General features: G+C 35.8%; 1 protein-coding gene across 2 annotated transcripts in view; it reads right to left on the minus strand.

The window, feature by feature from the left end:
- Positions 1–3,258: 3,258 nt before the first annotated feature.
- Vps36 (vacuolar protein sorting 36 homolog) overlaps positions 3,259–17,009 on the minus strand; it is a 29,908-nt gene continuing 16,157 nt past the window's right edge. The window contains exons 7-14 of one of the 2 annotated variants that reach the window (XM_048800881.1): positions 12,027–12,059; positions 11,834–11,911; positions 10,972–11,106; positions 9,363–9,428; positions 7,659–7,723; positions 6,981–7,065; positions 6,012–6,043; positions 3,259–4,800 (exon numbers count right to left, since the gene is read on the minus strand). In XM_048800881.1, coding sequence (XP_048656838.1) covers positions 4,587–4,800; positions 6,012–6,043; positions 6,981–7,065; positions 7,659–7,723; positions 9,363–9,428; positions 10,972–11,106; positions 11,834–11,911; positions 12,027–12,059 — 708 coding nt within the window. In that variant the 3' untranslated portion in view covers positions 3,259–4,586. Of the gene's footprint in view, positions 5,880–5,966; positions 6,044–6,980; positions 7,066–7,658; positions 7,724–9,362; positions 9,429–10,971; positions 11,107–11,833; positions 11,912–12,026; positions 12,060–17,009 lie in introns of both variants that reach the window. The other variant, XM_015484244.2, reaches the window with a different exon arrangement.

A 17,009-nucleotide genomic window follows, 5' to 3' on the forward strand; every position in this document is an offset into this window, starting at 1 on the left:
GGAGAGTTGTTCAACTTTCCTGGAAATTCATTCTCAACTTGGCCTCCATTTAGATTTCACTCGATATTAGACCAGATTTACCTAACTACACTGACTACCTAATTTTAAATCTGGCTTCATTCCCCCCTCTAATTTTGGGAACTCCTTACTGCTGTAAGGAAAGGGGGCGAAGATCGTTCTGGCCTCTTCAGGCTGAAAGGGGACGATGTTGGGCAAGCAGTTTGGAGTCCCCTTTAAAAATCAGGTCTATCGAGGGGTCCATGATAGAAGTCCGATTGAGAAGTAATAGGCTGGAGGGCCATTTGAGTAGATGGGTGGTCTATAAGAGAAACAAGAATTCATTAGTACTGGAACCAGATTGATGCAGCAATAAATGCCACAGCACAGGAATATGCCAATGAGACCACTGGAGGACAGAAAGCCATCAGTGCATTTGCTATGAAGAGAAGGGTCAACAGAGAAGGGAGACATCCCTGATGCTTCCAAGGGAAGCCACATGGTCAAGCAAGGCCTGGACCCATCCTAGCGCAAATGGCACTAGCGGAACTGAGAAACTGCTGTAAAGTTCTCCCAGGACTCCCATGGAAACACAGCTGACTGTTAACAATAGATAGAAACAAAAGTCAGTTTGACTTGCTTCATCTTAAACACTTAGCAAAGACAGCTAAAGCCAAAACACAGCTATTCCTGGACATTTTAAATAATAATAATAGTTAAATGTAACTTCCGAGAATAAGTAAACTGGAGGCTATAAGAGAGATTCTTAGGCAGGAATGCCTGATAACTTGCTCTATGGTAATCTTTCAAAAGATACTCTTCCCACAAAAAGCCACTATTTGAGAGTGGGAGGACCTAAATCTAGAAACAAGCCTTTATAGATAGATATGTTTGGTCATTTTTAAAATAACAGTTTCATTGAGATGTTTGATCATTTTTGATTTAGAATTCCTTGCCAAACTGTATTACAGTCTTTGTAGTTAAGATTTAGTTTAATCTTTTCTGAAATAAAAGTGAAGACTGAAAAAGGCCTTCAAAAAACACTGGTGTGTGGTGGTATCATACTGAACTAAAACTGGCTCTCAAAGACACATACATTGAATTATTTTAGACTAGCAACTAATCTAATGATCTATGCAGACTACAAAATCTGGACTCAGTAATTCCCTGTACACAAATGGAGAAATGTTTTATTTCCCAAGTTAGTGCTCTGAGATGAAAGCCATAACTGACTCATGATTTCATATCAGGACACAAGGAAGAACATGAATGATCCAATTTTCACACTCTAATAACAGCTTATAAAAACAAGATCTTACATGTGTGTAACCTGACTTTTTAGGAGTCTCTCCCACATCATGGATATGGCCCATGTCTTAAAATTTAAATAAGAGCAAATCTCAGGCTGACCCATAACGAGTCTGGTTGAGAAGCCTTGTGGGAAAAAGGGGTAAAGAACATAGATTTAGGTTTGTTAGTCAACTTAAGACACAGTACTATTATTTGAAAGTCACTCAATACTTTTTGTTTTAGGTACTGAGGATTGAACCTAGGGGCCTCATGTATGCTTGGTAAGCACATTACCAATAAGTCACACCCCAGCCCACCCATTCAGTTAATATTTAACTTGAGAATTTACTTGTAAAGTCACTAGCCTAGGACAGTGAGGACTCAAAAAAAAAAGAAAGAAAAAGCTGTATGACAGTCTTTGAACTTAAAGAAAGGAAGTCTGGGCAGACAAAGGAGACATGTCCAGGAACGGGAAGGGGCACACCTTGTGCTGTTCCCTTGACCCAGTGCCTTCCACTTACTGGCAACCTCTGAGTCTTTGTGGGCCTAGTTTACCAGGTTCTTCTTCTCCCACAAAGCCTCCCAGAGCACTTCATCAAAACTGAAGGCTCTGGGCTGGGGATGTGGCTCAAGTGGTAACGCGCTCGCCTGGCATGCACAGGGCGCTGGATTCCATCCTCAGCACCACATAAAATAAAATAAAGATGTTGTGTCCACTGAAAACTGAAAAATAAATATTAAAAAATTCTCTCTCTCTTAAAAAAAACAAAAACAAAACTGAAGGCTCCCTCAGTCCTCCACAGTATGGTACTTCACTCCACCTTCAGTGAAAAGTTGTTTCCATTTCTCCAACAATTCCACCCTCTTCTTCAAGGCAGGGCAGTATATTATTTGTATTATCCTACCCCTTTGCCTAATGCTTCACAAAGTTCCTCACACAAAACCTGTATGTATTAAAAAAAAAAAAAAAAAAAAAAAGATTCTTTTAGATTGAAAGTAGGATAAAGTGGAGGCAAATTATAAATAGGTATATACATCAAGGCTAATTCATTCAATAAATATTTATTGAATGCTTACTGTGTGCCAGGCCCTGTTCTAGGCTCTGGGGATATATTTATGAACAAGCCAGACAAAAATCTCTGCCCTTGTGGAGCTTACACTCTAGATCTATCATAAGGTATGGGATCAGCAATAAACTTACATAAATCCAACCATTTGTATTGGCAAAAAGACACACATTTAGATAGTGTAATTTTTTTTTTTTCCTGTGATGCTGAGGATGGAACCCAGGGTCTCACACATGCCATGCAGGTGCTGTATTACTGAGTCATACTTCTAGCCCTAAAATGGTGTATTTATTAATGCTATAAAAGTCTATTGTTGGTATGCAGTTTTTATTATATATTGTACTTACTATATGCATGATATATTCACACCTACATATCACTCCACAGGGATTCAAACTGTAAGATTATAAAGAGAACTTTATTGGCAATTTAAGAGATTTTCAAGGATCATGTTGAGCATGCACTATTTTGTCCTTAGGCGAATTTTCTGTAAAACTTAACCACCTTATAAGCTGTGACTCCATTGAAGATGCTGAGATTGGTGGGCAAAAGAGAACCATTTTAAATATATGAGTTTGAGAGTGATGAAACGATGAATCGACATTCTGATCAGCTTGGTCTGGTGACAGGGAACTAGAGCTAGACATTCACACAAATACACAGGGTCTACACACGATGGGATTCACATCCAGCATTAAGAGGAGGAAAAAAAAAAAACAGTTCATGACTCATTTCTCATGTTTAAAGGTAACTAAAATAGTAAGCACTTGAAGTCATAAATATTTATAAGCAATGCTTAATTATAAAATCTAAAAGAAAAATTCTTAACATACTGGCTTGGTATGACTAAAAGTTTATCATTTTCACATGTTTTTCACAAAGTATTTATAAAAGAACACCAAGGTAAGAAAATCAAAATCAAATATTTTAATATTTTGCAATCATTTTACTATATATACATTAATATCAGTCATTTAACCCTGAAAACAACCTTCACTTATACAATGTAAAAAATTTTTCTTGACAGGAAGTGATATTTATTGAATGCTAGAAATACTCCATTACCATAAAGCTACAAAGAGATTCATGCTCTTATGAGCAAAGTTAGGAAAACAAAAATAATTATACCAGTGATAAGCACCAAGGCAGAACGTTTTTGCACTTAGGGCCTGATTGGTTGTATCTAAACATAACCTCTAACAATAAAAGACAAAAATAACACCTCATTTGGCAAAAAATAAAAATACAAATGGAGGTCTGGAAAAAGTGAAAAAATGCCCATTTTTAAAATAAAATAATAAAATCAATTGTACTTATTCTTTAGTTAATGTGACATCTGAAAAGCATATTCATGTCATTTTTCTTTAGATCACTCTCAACAACTCATATTGTTTCATTTTTTTCATCTGTTGTCACATTAAAGTAAATAGTATGTTGAATTATGTCAGCTTGCTGTAATGAATCCCAACTATTAGAACTAGATCCAGAAGCTCCAACAACCTTATCTGCAACTACTCCAACATGTGAAACAGATTATTATTTATCTCTGTTAATTTTTAAGATCCCTAGCCAGACAAGATACTGTGGTTTGTGTGTGTGTACTTATGTATGTACACACAAGTCTGCCAGAGTCATGTGACAGAGTGAGTGCAACCCAGAGGGGAGATGTACAAACAAGTTTACATTATGGTCCAACTAACCCCCTAAAAGACTTGGGTGACCAGACACTATTACTTCCAAAATAAACCTGAGGCTGAGCAATGAGGTAATTAGGGGATCTGTCACCACAATGAAGAGTCAGTGACAGGTTTGGAAAACAAAGACTAAAGCAGGATGCCTTGGCCACAGCATTCCTATGACACTGGAAAACACCAAGCAGCAACAGACACTTTTCAGGAAGGGATTAGAGGTAGGGAATCCCCTTATCTGTGGCTGAGGACCTCGGCACCTCCCAAGAGGGCATTTGCAGTGGCCTCTACCTCACCTAGTAGGAAAGTCCTGGAGTGTGCACCTGGGCATCCCTCCTCTTGGTGCCAAGGGTTTTCCCCACTCCTACACTATCCCCCCTGGAGAATTGGCTAAAAACAACGCTACTCTTCTGTGTCCAACTCGGTCTCAGAAAGGGGTCTCCTGTCCCGTAGGGGTCCCTGAGTTGGAGGTAATGCTGATACACTGCACACTGTAGAGCAGTAACATATGAAGTCAGCCAGTCTACTTCAAAAGTCAAGCACTCTACAGGCAACATTGGCCAGTTATTGTTGTCTCAATATTAACACCTTTTACCAAGATAGTTTCTTCACACAACTTATAATGTGTAAGGCAAAGAAGAAATACATATTTCTGAAATATGATAGAAATATATAATATTTTTTTTTTAAGTTCAGTGTTAAGATTCCTTAAGGGAGGGAGAAGGAGGCATATTACTTTTCCACTTTCTCTTCCCATCCTTGGCTTCCAGGTAATAGAGCACTAAGGTTCCTGTGAAATTAGCTAAAGGTTCCCACTGCCCTTCCACCCGCAGAACAATTCTAGGGAATTCCTAAGCCATCTACCTCCCAAACTTGTAATCGTAACTCTGGGCATGTCTACACAGCTCTTTAATTCAGTTTCAAAATCCACAGCAATTTTTAAACAAAATGACACAGTTGCATTCTTTAAATGCCAGCCATGAAATCATCACTTAAAAAACAAACAAACAAAACCTATTTAGAATATAAATGTAAGTCAAATAAGATTTTCTTCTTAATTTTTTTTTTTTTTTTCCTGTGCTAGAGCTATGAGCCAGGGCCTCATACATGCTAGGCAAGAGCTCTTCCAGAGCCACACTCCCAGCCCTCTCCTTTTTTATAGGTGTTTCATTTGGTCTGTCAAAGACATGCCCATGACTGCTTTAAAAGCCCTTAGGAAGAGCCTCATGGGGCATAGTAAAGTTTGATATTTTGTTCCAATGTTGTCAGGTTCTTAAACTGCACTGTAGCTATGACTTCCTTCAAGAAAACCCCCCAAAATGGGTGCATCAGACACAGAGGAAAACATTCATAATTTAGTGAATTTTAGTCATACCAAATTAATAATCTAACCTATCCAAACATGCAACTTATCTTTTTCCTCCTTCAAGGACTTAAATTCCCTTCTTCACTAAATGGTTACTTTTGGGAATCAAAATCTACTGTATTTCAAGTTAAACTCGGAGGGTTTTGCACAACTATAGCATGATTTTAAATTCATATTGGCATTCATTTTTCTGTATTTTCCTTTATGTATCCTAAATAAGTTTTCAGAACCATAATATTTAGGGAGAGATTAAAAGAGTTTTATATCATTCTGTGAAATTCTAATAAATCTTCAGTTTATCGGGGTTTATCTCATAGCTCAGTGTCACACAATCTCAGATAAAAGTATGGACAAAAAGTATTTCAAATACAAAACCCTTAGCTCTGTGTCATAAATAAATTTGGGTAAAACCGCAAGCCTTCTACTGAGTCATCTCGGCAAAGATGACCCATCTTCTCTGCAAGCAGTAACCTAGGAATAAAAAGAAGAAAACTTTAATTACCTGTCCATTCAGAAACACAAACACAAACTATAAAGAACGGCAAAGGCCTAACTTACCTTTCTTTGGCCAGGAGGACAGACATTCCCACGAGCTTGGCAAACTCCTCTGATGTTAGGGATCCTTTTTCTGAAACCTATCAAAACCACAGAACAGATAAAAAAAAAAAGTTATTAGTTTAGTACACCTCTGTACTAACCTTAGGCAGAATATATAACTGAATATACAGGAAATAATGTTCTGATTTTTCTAATAAAATCCAAAGAATGTTCACTTAAAATTAAATCTTAATAAGTGCTTAAATCTATAAAAAAGTTATGGACCCAGAACAAATAGAGCAGAAGCTAAAATATCAACATGAAGCCCTTGTAACATAACAGAACCAAACACTATACTAAAGCCTAGAAAGAGTTACTGTATATTCTGAAAGGAGCACATAACAAATTTTAATCAAGTTAGAACTATGCGCTCTAGTAAAGGATCCATATATATAGGTTTAGTTTAAAATGTGGCAGAATATCTATAGTCTTGGGGTTTTCATATAGCTTGAACTGAAACATACAATAATTATGAATTATTAAATTACACAGGTTCAGCTTAAAGGCTTAACAACAATAGCATTTCAGATATACTAATGGGTAATTTTGGCAGTTTGGCCAGTTAAAATCCATCTAAACTGTATTCGCTCTTCAAATTTGTTGAAGCAGTTATTTCACAAAACAAATTCTAATGTTTTATAATGCTGTTTATGTAGGTGTTAACTTAAAGAAAAAGTTTAATTTTGTGTAACATTCTAATTAAGAAAGTTAGAACTTCAGTAGAAAAGCCTGAACTTCACTAATTCTAACTCTCCTTACTTCCAAGATTTTAAGAGGGCCAATAAGCTTCCAAAAGCTTTTAATGAATGACTTTGATTACTATGTATTCATTGTGTATAATAAATCATTTTTAATTGAGTCTGTGAATGTTAATTTTTTAATAAAGCTAAATTCAAAAGAAAATCTTGTTCTCAAATCAGTAAACATTTGGGTCTTCATGAGTTTTAATGAATGGAGGAAACTGGTTTCACATACTGTCTCCAGGGCCGCGGCTACCATTTCCTCTTCCTTGTGGGACTGAAGCTCAATTACCATGACGCCACTGTCAAAAACCCGGAGTCTGAAAACCAGATATGTGAGAACAGAGTCAAGAATCATCTGGGATATTCAACTAGTAAGAAGAAGCACACACTTTTTATTTTCTTTTATGCCCAGGAATAAGGACAACGATAATCACACAACATTTAAAATATAATGAATGACCACAAGTAACTATGACAGAACTAAAGTGCTCCTGAATTAACAGGTAATAAGATTACTACATTATTACTGGAATCTACATGCTAAATAAAATATGTCTGACTACCTTTCTATTAACTCCACAGCTAAACACCTGAACTTCTGAATTTCCAGAACGTCAAACACAAACCATCTAAAGGAAAGAGCTGGTTATCCTGAGTTCCTAGGAGGAGCTCACAGTCTTATCTTCTTCCCTCAAATCAACAAGAATCTGGGAGTCCCATTAGGTCACACCCAGTATGATAGGATGAAAACCAGGATGACAGAAGATGCTTGTGGTGCCAGGTGAACTCTAGTCACATATAAGTTCAAGAGGACAACATTTTGCAGCATGGTAAACTTGGTTGAGCTTTTGGTTCTTTCCTGGGCAGAATCATGGTTACAGATGGCAAACTTCTGTGAAGGTTCCTTTACCTGAGTGGTAATTTCAGTGCTTCTAGCATCTTGCATGCATTCACTAAATCTTCTGGTGAGAGCAACTAATGGGGAAAAGAAATCCAGTTTACACTGCAAGTCAATAAGTGTAATGCTATATAATTGTAATGATCACTAAAACATAATAGGAAATTTAAAAATTAGCATTTATCAAGAAAATTATGTAGTTTAATCATTACAAAGCAAAAGGAACTAACAAATGAGCCAAATGCTTCAATTCATTAAAGCAGTGCCTTGCAAAAGAAATACTATATATAACTTTAAAATTGTAGTAGCAACATGAAAAGTAAAGAAAAAAAAAAAAAAAAGAAATGGTACAGTAGCTGGGAATATAGCTTAGGAGTGCCCAAGGTCCTGAGTTCAATCCCCAGCATTGAAAAAAAACCTTTTTTTGAGATGCTGACATTTAACATTTCTTTATTTTGTACTAATCTTTTAACTCTAGTATGTTACAAGCTCACAATCATCACCTGTAGTTGGCTAGTGGCACCCTTTTGGCTAGTGCAGCTTTAACAGATCACAACCGTTGCAGGGACAAGCACAGCTCTGAATCATACAGGATGGCTCCAGAGGCAGCCCCCTGAGGCCTGGGTGCAAATCCCTGTCAAACCACTGTCTCCAGGTGTGGCCTTGGCCAAGTTATTTAATGTAAGCCTCAATTTCCTCATTCCCAAATTATCCCTAGGATGGGGACAGTAAAGGAGCTACCTCACCGAGTGAGTGGGAGGATAAACGAGGCAACACATACAGAGGGCCTGGCAGGTAGTGAGCACTTGCTGAGGCCACTTATGATGACTGTTCACACATACAACGGAGGCTTAGCTCTGGGCTGGGGTGAGGGCTGCAAAGACATGCGTGAGAATCATCCGCATCAAAGTGACTGTGTTTGGCTGCTGGGACACAAAGGGAACCTGGACAGGACCTTGGAGGCCAAGGATGTGTGGGTGTGACAGGGCAGACAGAGGAGCAAGGTGGCTTTCCCTCTGCACTCTCTAAGGGGCAATCTGTATCTAACTGTCCCCCCCACCCCCCAATTTTATTTATTTATTTATTTTTAATTATTTTTTTTTCTTTTAAATGACATCACAAACCCAGAAAAACTGCATATCTTTATGTGATACCACGTAATTTTTGGTATGTGTATGCATTGCATAATGTTTAAATCAAGTTAAACATGTTTATCTCCTCAGATATTTATTAATTCTCTGTGGAGAAAACTTTCAAAATCCTTTCTGCTAGGTTCTTTAAACAGACCATACTTATGTCTACAGTTAATATGCGAATAGTACCCCAGAGCTGTTTCCTCCTATCTAACTGTAACTTAGGAACAAATTAACTATTGTAGAGAAAGAGGTTCCTGCACAACCTCATTCTTCACAACAAAAATGCAGAATATTAGAGATGAAACATATCATTCACTCCAAATCCTTATCTTAAGGGTAAGTTGGATCCCAGAGAAGTTATGAAGCTACTCAAGGTCACTCAGCAATCACTGGCAAACCCAGATACAAAATCTACCTCCTAGATCCCAGCATAGTATTATTTTCACCACACTACACTATTTCTCAAAATAGCTTAGATATTCACAACCCTTCCTCAAATTGTATTCACTCTAGGGGAATTTGTATTATATCAAGAAAGTCTATATTTGGCTAAGAGAGTATCTAAATATTCTGTACTTACTTCCATTCCTCGAGCCCGGTTTACTAAACAGTACACCTCTGTGAGTGACATTATTCCGCCTCGTTCCTATTAAGATGAGATTAAAAAAAAAAAAAAAGTATTACAATTAGCACCAGTTAGCATTTCTTAGCAGAAATCATGAATTGGAGTGAAATTACAAATCAGGAAAAATTCTTAAGAAGTTTTAAAAAACTAGACTTATACACAGGAGAGCCTATTCAGGTATCAAGAGGCATTTCACCTTCAGTATTTGGACTTTAATGTTGTTATTACTGTTTTAGCATTTACTTACTTGAAAGGAGAGGCACATGTAAGTACATTTACATGTGTAAAGTCATTCCACCTATCCTTATCATGTCACTTCATAATCCTTGAAGATTTCATGTCAAATATTTTCGCAAAAAATCTGTAATGTGATCACTATATGAAGCTATTTTTTAAAAAACTTTGTGCCAGTATTACTTTAAAATAAGTTATTACTAAACTGTTTTTAGTATAAGATTAGGATGCACAGAATACTCATGAATATACACTAGTGCAGTGGCAATGATTATTAGGTGAAATAAAGTAATAAATAGGAAACATAGTATTAAATAAGAATACTGTCATTTTGCAGCCCCTAATGAAATGACAGACCAAATAATGACTGTCAGTGGCTGCTGACATGACAAAAAGTCAACCTGTGCCTCCTGAAGTATACAGCACCCTCTATGAAATATTCTTTCCAGAAAAAAAAAAGCTCTATTTATAACAGTTAATAGGGAATATGTAAAATGGAAGCCTTATTAAAACTACACAGTCAGCCAAGCAATGAGACATTCTGGACTAAACTTCCAATTTTTCAACAAATACATTTTAGGAGTGGAAGGCAGGGAGAAAGAGAGGGCAATGAAAAAACCCATGGACTTAAAGAGAATGAACCAAAACTTGAGAGGCAAATCAATTAATTATAATGTATTCTGATTTGAAAAAACAAACTATAAGAGAAAATGTAAACACTAACTAGATATTTGATATTAAGGATCATTAGGTGTGAAATGGGATTACAGTTACATTTAAAGATGTCTATCATTACAGTTACTGAAATATTTACAGATAAAATGATGTGATATTAGGATCTGCTTTAAAATAACTTTGGAAGTTGGTTTATAGATGAAGCTGGGTGATGGGCACATAGGGGATTCATTATATTACTGATTTTGGCATATGTTTGAAATACTTCTTGATGCAGAGGCTTTAATAAAGTTTTGGTCACCTGAATATTGTTACACTAGATGAATCTGCATTACAGAATTATTAATAGTATAATATACATTATGGACTAGATAAACAGAAACATCTATAGAAAAATATAATACATTTTTAAATTAGAAAAGCATATTAAATAGATTTATAGTTATAGATATATAAAATGCAAATTGAAAGCAATTTAGAGTATTATAAAGACTCATTAATAAGTACACTAGACTAATTTAATATTCCTGAAAAAAAAATAGTATGTTGATTGATAGTAACCACATTATGAAAGGAGTTAGGCTCTTGTTAAGCTTTGTGATATCATGGAAATAATTTAACATAGTTTTTAAAGTATACTTAGGTTTGGTTTTACCTCTAAAGGCACCTGCAATATTCCAGCCAGCTGTTTGGCCAGCTGCATGTGGTACTGTGTTCCTGAGCCGTAGGTTTCTCTGGTAACTGGGTTAGCTATTCCCATGCTCAGCAAGTAGGACTTAAACCTGATGGTCTGTAATGAGAGGAGAAAATGCATGAGAAGACGATGTAGAACTCTTTTCTCCACCCCAACATTTGAAATCCTTCCATCAGAAATTCAATTCAGCTCAATTTTCTCTATATACCTATTTCTTCACTATGTTTCTATGCCATGAACTATAAGGCAGTGGATTTCTAGTAGTTCCTTGCAAAAATCTGAATTATTCTCCTTCCTTCTATGTTTTATCTCTCATCCTGTTTATATCATAAGTTTGGTGTGAGAGAGAATTTATATAATGACAATATATTTAATATCAACCAAATGATACAAGTGAAAATTTGGGGAAAATAGGTGTGACCAGATTGTAGACAAATTTAATGAAATAGACATCAAATTTAGGGGTGTATGAAATAGCCACTCCTTACATCTTTCATTATGTTTTCTATACTTCAAGAAAAGGCATAGGAACAAACTTGAATCCTACTAGAGTTAACAAAATTTTTATGGTCCACTTTTTCTTTAGCACTTTCACATACCCTCAAGTCCTAAAGGAAATGAAATGTTACTTTAAAAAGTAAACTGGGAATCTGAGGATTGTAGCTCAGTGGTAAGATGACCTTGGGTTCAATCCTTAGGAGAAAGGAAGGAAGGAAAGGGAAGGGAGGAAGAGAGACAGCAAGCAAGCAAACTGGAAAGCCACAAAGACATGGCTGTACTATTGGTGCCACGTGGTTTCTAAGACCTTAAAGGGCATCTTTACCTCATCTTCTGTGATGTCGCCCTGCTTCTCTTTAATTTTATTAGCAATTGATTTTGATAACTCCACCATTTCCTTAGCCTGTCAAAAGAAAAGACTAAAAAGAAACAATGTCCCCAAAGTATCTTCTAACAAAATATATTTTCAAAATTGCAGCATAGCTGGTATGAATTTTGGAGGTGTAAATGACATATACCTTGATCATTAGCTTGCTGAGGTCTTCAAAGGCCTGAAATGAGAAATGTAATTTTTACTGGAATCCATCTAAAGAATGAAAATGAATGAAGCATCCTCTATTTTCTTCCCTATAATACAAATTTATGAAATTTCCTTAGAAATATCAATTGTTAATAAAATAATTATATAAGTAATACATCTACCTTATCTTATAACATCCACTCTACCTAAGAAACCATACATTTTTCAAAATAAAGTGCAACAAAAACTTTTCAGATTTTCAAAAATAATATAATTATTATTGATTAAACAAACAAAAGGTAACATAAATTATAGTCTAAAATATTATTTACTATTACTTGACACAAATCAGATAATCTGTCACTGGTTTTCTTGATAGGAGGTCAAGAATCAAGGGCCTTGTAAAGCTTTCCTGGTTGAAAATGGCATTGAACAGCTGCATGAATATCCTTTTGGGCTCAGGTATTTTGGCTGCAATAATAGGTATGATTTAACTGAAGCAGCCTCAGCCTGCCATTACTAAATGTTTATACTTGTAGCTTTGGATATGGTGGATATCACAAAAAGTATTCCAAAGCCACCAAATATATCTGAATAAAATCTACCAGTTGTTTCATTTACTACAGCAAAATTACTCTTCAAACTTCATCAAACATGTTTCCAATAAATTATTTCAAGTTACTGAAAATATCCTGCCAGTGCAGAATTTATCTAATTGACGTGTACAGTTGTTATCTTTTTAAAAGCAATCAAGCAACTTGTCATTAATTGAAAAATTGGTCCAGAGTGACTGGATATATATAATAGTGGCTCTGATCAGCTTATGCCCATCTGCAGAAAAGTATCCTCCATCTGCAAAAGAATTTTGCTAAAAGAATAGAGTGTTGTATAAGATTCTGATGGCCAGCACCAAGGTTAATACTGAAAACAAAGGGTAATGTGCACACACCTAACAGGAATTTCCTCAGATAAACAAAAGGCTTAAACACTGAATTCTTATCAGCAACAGCCAGCAAATGCAGGAAACCTTCTGTGGGAAGCTCTGAAGCTAAGTCAATCTAACATTTAAATGGGGGCAAATCACACACCAACTGAGTTTTCAACAATAAAGCAGGCATTTTACACACTTAGATTTTTAAGTATATAAAATGTTAATAAATTTCTTATACTTGTGTAAAGGAAACTAATAGCATAAAATCTGAATTGAAATCACTTTATTGTATTATATTTTCATAGAAAAAACATACTAAAATGGTGAGGCACACGGAGTACATACATTTGCCTCTACTGTTTATAAATGATCAATAAAAAATATTTTAGTTTCTTATAAGAGTTTTTTAAAAAATATTTTAATATAAAACATAAATAAAAGCTTTTTTACTTCTATTTCTGTTATTATTCTGAAATTTGGAATTACCAACTATCAAAAACAAGGGATGATAAAGCCATTATAATACACAGTAAAGCAAGATGAATGCACATACCCAATTCTATTACTTTGTCGGTTTACCAATCTTTCTTTCCGTCTACTGTACCTATAACCAAATTTCTGCTCCAATTTTGAGAAAAACTGTATCTATTTAAAAACGATGGGTACCCTCTTAAGCTGACTTATAGCTCCTTCTTATCGGCTTTTAGTCATTACCTTAGTTATTAGTTTCAGTAACTCAATATATTCTTGAATTTTCAGTATCAATATCCTTGATTCTGCACCTTTGAGTAGTATTCCATTCCCTCAACCTGGATTCCTCTATTCCCTGCTGCTCACTGTTAGCACCTCCTTGTCTTTTAGGACTTTAACCCTATATTCCTGCTATTAACAAGCCTTCCTTGACCCCAAGGGAAATTAGAAGTCAACTGGTGTCCCTGCTGCAGCCTGTTTTCTCTGCACAAGGCCTCTCTCACTGTCGCTGTTTGTCTGGCCCTTGGCCCATGCCTGGAGCACCACCACAGTGCCCACAGCAGAGCAGAAAGCAAGAACCATCTGCTAAACCAACCCATGGTCTGCATGACAAGGCACAATGCTTGTGGAGAATCCTTTGAGCTTGTGACTCCATGAAAATTAGACTGAACTGGAATAACTTATGCATAAATTAAGAAAAACTTTAGGGACTGGGACTTAGCTCAGTGGCAGAGCATTTGCCTAGCATGTGTGGGGCACTGGGTTTGGTCCTCAGCACCACATTAAAAAATAAAATAAAGGCATTTGTGTCCACCTACAACTAAAAAATAAATATTTTTAAAAAAGAAAAACTTTATTTTGAACATAACACCAAGTGAGCATGGCAGAAAAAAGAATATTAATAATGCAAAGTAGTTCACTGTTCCATGCCACCTCCTTACATATTAACACAGAAGATGACAGTGAGTGTGACAGAAGAGCATCGTACCAGAGAACAGTGATGCTCTGAGGCCCTGTGGCACTGTGCCCTTGCCTACGAGGCAGGAGACCATGGCACTCATCCCCCTTGCTCCAGATCTAGCCACTTACTCTTATTTCGTCTCTGAATAATAAAAACTCTTCTAATGTTAAATGTTAAATGTCAGAATTTTATGGGAATAGAGGATCCTGAAGAGATTTAAGCTGGGGCAGCATAGTTAGTGAATCTCTCTAAATTCCAACATAAAGGCAGACAGGCAACTACTACTTAAAACCAGAGACCACCAGGCATAGTGGCACATGCCTATAATCCTACTGACATAGAAGGCTGAGGCAGAAAGATGGCAATTTCAAGGCCAGCCTCAGCAACTTAGCAAGACTGTCTCAAAATAAAATAAAAAGGGCTGGGATAAAGCTCAGTGGTAGAGTACCTGTGGGTTCAATCCCCAGTATCACAAAACAAGCAAACAAAACCAAGAGCCCACAGGCAATATATACTACAAAGCTAAATGCCATAATATTGGCATAACCCCAGAGGAACATGCAGGTAATAGAGAGTGACAAGATCTGCATGATGTTGGCACTAGGCAGGAAAGAGAAAAGGGAAGCACATAAAAATAAATAAAAGAAAGGTATTGTGTCGGTCTATAATAAATTAATAAAAGCTGATATGAGCTATGAAAGGACAATAAATCAGAAATTAGGTGAAGAGGTTCAGGAAAGGATTAAACATGAAAAATCATTTTGAAATAAAGCCTACCACTAAACAACACACAAGAATGAATAAAAACAACAGATAACAATTTAAGAGACATGTTTAAAAAAGGAAAATTTTCTAAATCAAAGTAAAATAAAGAAAGAGATAAAAGGCATTTGAAAGATAATCAAAAACAGTTCAAAATGGCAATGACGTTGCAATACAGAGCTAATCGAGTTTCAGAAGGGAAAAACATCCGGGCAATCTCTAAAATTAAACAGAAAAACTTCTTGAAATTAAAAAAGTTTCTGAAACTACATACTGAAAAAGCACATTGTATACCTGAGAATAATAATCCAGAATAGCAGTCACATTTTATTATTAGGTTTAATAATAAGGAAAAAAAGAAATCTTTTAGGAAATTTAGTCTATTTAGGAAAAATAATAAATGACTCCCTTTTTAAATATTTTTTTAGTTGTTGATGGACCTTTATTTTATTCATTTATTTATATGCAGTACTCAGAATTAAACCCAGTGCCTCACACATGTGAGGTAAGCGTTCTACCACTGAGCCACAACCCCAGACACAGAAATGACTCTTAAAGGAAAAAAAGTTAATTATCTTCATTCTTTGTTTTTAAATTTTTAAGGTGTTAATGGATCTTTATTTTATTCATTTATTTATATGTGGTGCTGAGAATCGAACCTAATGCCTTGCACATGCTAGGCAAGCGTTCTACCCACTGAGCCACAACCCCAGCCCCATCCTCACTCTTTGACAGTAACACTTATGCCAGACAAAAAAGGTGAAGGGAACATACTAAAGGCACTAAAGGAAAAGAAAATGTGGTCAAGGATTTTAAATTGAGCAAAAGTGGCTGTCAAGTGTAAGGAACACAGGCATACCAGATACAAGGAATACTGTGCCCACGAGCACTTCCTGTAAAATCTACTAGAAAATGATCTGGGATAACCAAAATGACCAGTGGTAGTTGTCATAAGGACTGTCGGTATTAAATATTCTCCTGAAAGTGAGACTAAATGGGAGCTGGGGATGAGGGAGAAGGATGTGTGCAGGGGCTGAATGCTTAGATGATATGGATGGAGCACCCCTATTTTTAATGGAAAAAGAATGGGGAGAACACATATAAAAATACTATTTTTTTGCTATTTTAGTAATTATTTGGCAGTGTTGCCCTGAATTTGAATTGAAAGAACTGGTACAATCTCATGAGGCCCTTCATAAACAACAAAATCTTAGCTCTGTCTATTGAAAAGGCTGAAAAATAAATATCAACTCAATAGCTGTGGACACAGATTGTGATTTTCAAATATTATTTATCATTAAAAATAAAATAAAATAAACAGTTCCTCAGTTAAATGTTGATTTGAGATCTACAGCAGGAAAGGTATAAGATGGCCCTGGAACTTCTGTTATATCATATATCAAGGAAACTACCAAAGTCCACCAGGTCATGTCAAAAGCACTTAGGAGCCAACCTGAAGAGGCTCCTACTTGCCAAAGATAGAATGATCTGAGCTTCAAATAGAATAAATAATTGCCATTGAGTGAACCCCATCAATACATTAAAATTCATGGTGACATTTAAAAAAAAAAAAAACCTACTCAGCTTCAAAGGATGATAAGGAACTAACTTATTCTGTTGATAATAAAGGAAAAAAAAACAATTATCTTGCCTTTCCTTTATGAACTGTCAGTGGAAAACCAAATTGCAGTTGAAAGGAAGTAGCTTTCTAAATAAAAAATATTCTAACTAATAGGTATGAAAAATAAATAGAATACCACCATTTGTAATCATCCATGAACTAAGAAATACTGAACCTTAACAGCTACTAATATAACAACAACAACAACAAAAAATTAAGATATGCCTCCTGATGA

Source organism: Marmota marmota, unplaced genomic scaffold (assembly GCF_001458135.2).
Source record: "Marmota marmota marmota unplaced genomic scaffold, marMar, whole genome shotgun sequence".
Classification (NCBI taxonomy): domain Eukaryota; kingdom Metazoa; phylum Chordata; class Mammalia; order Rodentia; family Sciuridae; genus Marmota; species Marmota marmota.